Source organism: Carlito syrichta, unplaced genomic scaffold (genome assembly GCF_000164805.1).
Source record: "Carlito syrichta isolate Samal-C Ts95f unplaced genomic scaffold, Tarsius_syrichta-2.0.1 Scaffold308018, whole genome shotgun sequence".
Taxonomy (NCBI): Eukaryota; Metazoa; Chordata; class Mammalia; order Primates; family Tarsiidae; genus Carlito; species Carlito syrichta.
In genome coordinates, this window is record NW_007252114.1 from 343,090 (window position 1) to 348,844 (window position 5,755).

General features: G+C 47.2%; 1 protein-coding gene across 1 annotated transcript in view; it reads left to right on the forward strand.

Annotated features, from left to right (window-relative positions):
• SLC9A2 (solute carrier family 9 member A2) overlaps positions 1–5,755 on the forward strand; it is a 59,375-nt gene that overhangs the window by 26,691 nt on the left and 26,929 nt on the right. The window contains exons 3-4 of the mRNA XM_008064778.2: positions 283–500; positions 1,450–1,652. Of these exons, the coding sequence (XP_008062969.1) occupies positions 283–500; positions 1,450–1,652 (421 nt within the window). The remainder of the gene's footprint in view (positions 1–282; positions 501–1,449; positions 1,653–5,755) is intronic.

Below are 5,755 nucleotides of genomic sequence, written 5' to 3' on the forward strand. Positions count from 1 at the left end.
AAAAAAAAAAAAAAAAAGAGTATGGATCTGGAATAGGGGAGTGAGCGACTGGAATGCTGGGCAGAGCACAGTAGTTGGGGCCATAGATATTATTGAAGATTTCCAGAGACTCTAGGACTTCCAAGATTTACATGCAAATGACATTCACCCTAGAAAATCATTCTGTTACTTCATAGCCATGAGCAGGCGGGCAGAGCCATAACTTAGCTCTTTGGTGCTGACTCTCACGTTCTGATTGGGTTGACTGTCATGTTTCAATAGAAGCTGGATGCTCTCTTTCAGAATCACTGCTTGTGCAATGACTATGAATAAGTATGTGGAAGAAAACGTGTCTCAGAAATCCTACACGACCATCAAATATTTCATGAAGATGCTGAGCAGCGTCAGTGAGACCTTGATCTTCATCTTCATGGGCGTCTCCACCGTGGGGAAGAACCACGAGTGGAACTGGGCTTTCGTCTGCTTCACCCTGGCCTTCTGCCTCATCTGGCGAGCACTGGGTAAGGAGGACTGGTCGCTAAATGAACATGCAGTGGTGCTCACTAGCAGACTGGGGCTGTCTTCCTCTCGGCCTCCCCATGAAGATGCTGAGGCCTCTCTTTCATCTCCTTCATTTCTTCTTCACTCAGAGCTGCTTCTTTCTTCTCACCACCCTCCTCCTCCTTCTCACCCTTATGTGCTTATTCCTCATCTTTCTCCTCCTCTGCGTCTCTTCCTTTTTGTTCTTGCTCCGCCTTCTGCTTTTTCCCCTTCGGCGTTGTCTTCTTCCTCCTCTTCCTCTTCTTTTTCTTCCTCCACCTCTTCCTCTTCCTCTTTTCCTTCCTCGTCTCTTCATCTTCTCTCCGTCTTCCTCTTCTCTCTCCTTCCTGATTTACACTGCTTCCCTGAGTATCTTCATGCCTTTGCTGTAAGTCACATGAGTCAGTCTTGGATTTTCGGGTTTCACATTTTCACCCATGGTCGTGGAACAATGTCAAAGACCCAGAGCCTAGGGATACTAGTAAGATAAAGAAAGATGGGAAAGATTTGAGGCCTGTTCCTTTTTTTTTTGATTTTTTGATTTTTTTGAGTTGGAGTCTCACTCTGTCGCCCAGACTGGAGTGCAGTGGCCGCTCCCGGCCACCGCAGCCTCGACCTGCTGGGCTCCGGCGATCCTCCCGCCTCAGCCTTCCGAGTAGCTGGAACTACAGGCGCGCGCTACCACGCCCGGCTAAGTTTTGATTTCTTGTAGAGATGAGGTCTCGCCAAGTTGCCCAGGTGGGTCTCGAGCCCGCGGGCTCAGGCAATCCACTCACCTCGGCCTCCCAAAGGCATGGGATGACAGGCTGAGCGACTGAGGCCTGTTCTTAAATCCTTTGTCCTGCCACAGAAGCACAGGAAATGGACTACGTATTCTCACATGTTGGCCTCACCCAATCTGTTTTTTTTGGGGTTTGTCTCTCTTTGCAGGTGTCTTTGTCCTGACTCAGGTCATTAATTGGTTCCGGACCATCCCCCTGACTTTCAAGGATCAGTTCATCATTGCCTATGGAGGACTCCGAGGGGCCATCTGTTTCGCGCTAGTGTTTCTCCTTCCTGCTGCCGTGTTTCCTCGGAAGAAGCTGTTCATTACAGCTGCCATTGTTGTCATATTCTTCACTGTCTTCATTCTGGTGAGTAGAGCTCTGTTTCCCTTTGCCAGAAGGAAACAAGTCTTCTCAGACTACAGCGGAATGAATTCTGTTTACAGGATACAAGTGGCCAAGGTGTGTTGAAGCTCTGGTAGTGATGTTACTAGGGAAAACGACATTTCCTGTCGCCGGATTGTCCAGAGGCCTAAGAGAATCCAGTGTGGTCACTGGGCCCACACAGAGGAATGATTATTTAGGGAAACTCAGCTAAATAAGCTTACTATTGGCAACTTTTGAACTGCACTGGCTATTCCTCTTTTTTCTTGCTCTCTGACCCAGCGTATGTACTTGTTAAATGTCGGTTGTGCATGATGACCTTTCAACAGCAATTTGACATGAGCTGACTGCCTGGCAGTCCTTTCCCAAAACGGAGGAGGGTAGTGAATACAAGTTTAATACTGGGAGGCAGAAAGGGTGGTGGATCTGTGTCCAGATCCCAATCTGCATGTTAATCAGTCTCTTTAAGTGAATACACCAGCTCTCAGAAGATTATATTTTGCAGATATTCACTTATGAAGTATTTGTTGGACTCCTATGTGCCAAGCTGTGATCTAGGAGTCTGAGGATCTATAAGTGAACAGAACATAAAGAGATCCCTGTCTCCGCAGAGTTTACATTGCAGGGAGTGGCAGGCACCAGACGAGAAACAGAAAAAAATAAGTAAATTATAGAGCATGTTAGAAGGTGAAAGACACGGCCAGGCTTGGTGGTTCAGCCTGTAATTCCAGCACTTTGGGAGGCTGAAGTGAATGGATTGCCTGAGCCTGCAGGTGTGAGACCAGCCTGGGCAACTTGGTGAGACCACATCTCTACAATAAGTAAAAAAAAAAAAATTAGCCAGGCATGGTTGCACGTGCCTGTAGTTCTGGCTACTAGGAAGGCTAAGACGGAAGGATCGCTGGAGCCCATCGGGTCGATGTTGGGGTGGCCATGAGCATGCCGCTGCACTCCAGTCTGGGCAACAGAGTGAGATTCCTATTAAAAAAAAAAGAAGAAGAAGGTGAAGGATGCTATATAAGATGGGAAAAGTAAGGGGTCGGGCGTAGTTTGGGTAAAGTAGTAGGGTGGGTTACAACTCTTTATTTTTTCTTTTTATTAAAAGCCCCTGAGAAGTAGGAAGGGGGTTACAATTCTAGATGGAATGATCATGGAAGGGAACAGTGAAAAAAAAATGACATTTGTGCTAAGGCAAGCTGGAGGAAAAGGGATTAGTCAAGCCCCAAATCCTTCCAGGCAATGAGCTGACGGACAAAGTTTGTTCTGCAGGCAGTGTGTTCCTAGCCAGTGAATAGAGTGGTGTGGAGTGACAGAAGAATGAAGCGGTGAAACTCTGGAGTCCCAGACCACTTAAGAACTGTGAGGGAGTTTTGCTCTTTTCCACATGAAATGGAAGCCATCAGAAGGTTTTATGCAGATGCCTGGCGTGTTCTGGCTCACTGGAAAAGGATCACCCCAGCCACTGTGTTGAGAATAGACTGTTAAGAGAAGGGGTGAGAGTGAGGGATCCTGCGTGGAAACCAGCAGTCATCAGGCAGGGCCAGGCTGCGGTGGCGTTGGTGAGAAGTGCTGAGATCCTATAATCAATCCTGAAGGTAAAACATGGGATTCCCTGACGGGTTAGATGTGACTGTGAAGGAAAGACCGGTCATTGATAAAAAAAAAAAATTAGCCAGGCACGATTGCGTGTGCCTGTAGTTCTGGCGACTTAGAAGGGTAAGACAGAAGGATTGCTGGAGATCCAGGGGTTTGGGTTTGAGCAGCTAGAAAGACCAATTTGCCCTCAGGTGAGAAGGGGAGACCATATGTGGTGGAGATTAGAACAGGGAGATTGGTAGTTCAATGGTGGGCATGCTGGGTTAGGGATGTCTATTCGACCAGCAGTGGAGCTGTGGATCGGCAGAGCTTATGATCTGGAGTTCAGGAGAGCGGCCAGTCGTCAGCGGAGAGCTGGTGCTGGAAGCCATGAAACGGATGTGATTGTCAGCAGAATGGAAAATGCGTGTTGAGGAGAGCAAAAGAGAGGACCAAGAATTGAGACCTGAGGCAGCCAACCTTGAGACACTGGGTAGCAGAGGGGAGCAGCCAAGGAGACTGACAACAGGTGATCAGTGAGGAAAGTGGAAAGCTAGGAGGTGTGTGTGCATGAATTTTTATATTTATTTAATAATTAGTTACAGAATGCTTTCCTGACTCAAGTCTAAGAATCTTACACGTTAATTCATTTAACCCTCATAACGATTCCGTGGCACATAACTCTAGGAGGAGTCACTGTTTACTATCCCCATTGTGTGGATGAGAACAGTAAAGCACTGAGACTGAGGTTAAGTAATTTTTCCAAGTTTACACGGCTGATGAAAGGCAGAGCAGAGATCAGCCCGGTTTAGTTTTAACCCTGATATGGTGTCTAGGAGAGAATCTGGTGTGTAGTGGATGCTCAATATTGTATTGCATCACAATTCTCCTTCCTTCTAGTTGGTTGTCATTCACTCATGCTTTCCAACATCGGGGACAGTAGGTGGTCTGAAATCCTTAAGAAGAGGGCCTTAGGAGACCTTTTCTAAGTTATCATGTCATTAACACCTTTTTATGGCCACTTCTCTTCAGTGATTATGGATATCCTGATCTGTCAACCACTCAGATGGGGAGCTTTTCTATATGCATTACCTCATTTAATCATCAAAACAAAACTGTTGAGACAGAGCCAGAGGATCAAAGAAAGAAATAGACTGACCCCAAAACACACATTTGTAAGTGACTGAGGCTGAAATGAAGAAGACCTTATTTACCGGGTTGTGACCGTAATAGTTTTATTTATAGCTATTAAGTTTTGTCCAAATACCCCATGTTGGTTTGAATTCCCTCCTTAAATTCAGGGATTGCCATGGAACCCTCTGCATGGGAAGCACATTTCCTTGTCTTCAACTTTGAACTTCGTTGTTTATAGGACTTTTTTTTTTTTTTTGAGTTGGAGTCTCACTCTGTCGCCCAGACTTGGAGTGCAGTGGCCACTCCCAGCCACCAACAAGTCATCCAGTTTACTACTCTCATACCTTGCCCAAGGTAAAATTATGAAGTGGATCACAAGTGCTTCTCAGATGTCTACCCAAGTGCTACACACACCTTCTAGCTTTCCTCCTTCCTCACTGATCACCTGTTGTCAGTCTCCCTGGCCGCTCCCCTCTTCTACCCAGTGTCTTAAGGGTGGCTGCCCCAGGGCTCAATCCTTGGTGCTGTCTTTTGCTCTCCTTAGTGTGCATCTTCCACTCCCTTGCCAATCACATCCAGTTTCATGGCTTCTAGCACCAGCTCTCCGCATATAACTCGCCCCCCTCCTGAACTCCAGATCTGTGATCTCTGTCTATCCAATTTCCACCACGGGTTGAATAGACACTCCTAACGCAGCATGGCCACCACTGAAGTACCAATCTCCCGGCTCCTGCCACCTCCACACGTGGCCTCCCCTTTCTTACTTGAGGGCAAATTGGTCCTTCCAGCTCCTGGAGCCATCCGTGTCTCCCCTTTCCTTCACACCCACATCTAACCCATCCGGGAATCGATCCTAGGATCTCACCACTTCTCACCAACTTTACTCCAGCCTATTTCCAGCCCTGCCTAATGATTGCATGGCTGGATCCCCTACTTCTACGCCTTCCTCTCCAGATTCTCCCCACGTCATTCTCCTATCAGTCCACACCACTCTAGCCACCTGTCAGGAGCACACAGCCTTCAGAACACACTTTGTCCTTCAGCACGTTGCCTGGAAGGTACCTCCCATGTGCCTTTGTTCAGATGCCGTTTTTCTCACTATTCCCTTTCATGATCATTCCCTCCAGAATTGTGAGCCCCTTCCTACTTCTCAGGGGCCTTGCTAATCAAAATAAAATTAAGAATTGTCACCCCACCCTCTTACTTAACCTTACCATACCTGATCCCCTACACAAGTTTACACAAGTGCTTTTCAAATATCTGCAGTGCAAAACCAGCCTCCCACCCCAAGTATCATGGACGTATGCATTTTAAAAATATAATGGAGCCGGGCTTGGTGGCTCAGCCTGTAATCCCGCGCCTTTGGGAGGCTGAGGTGA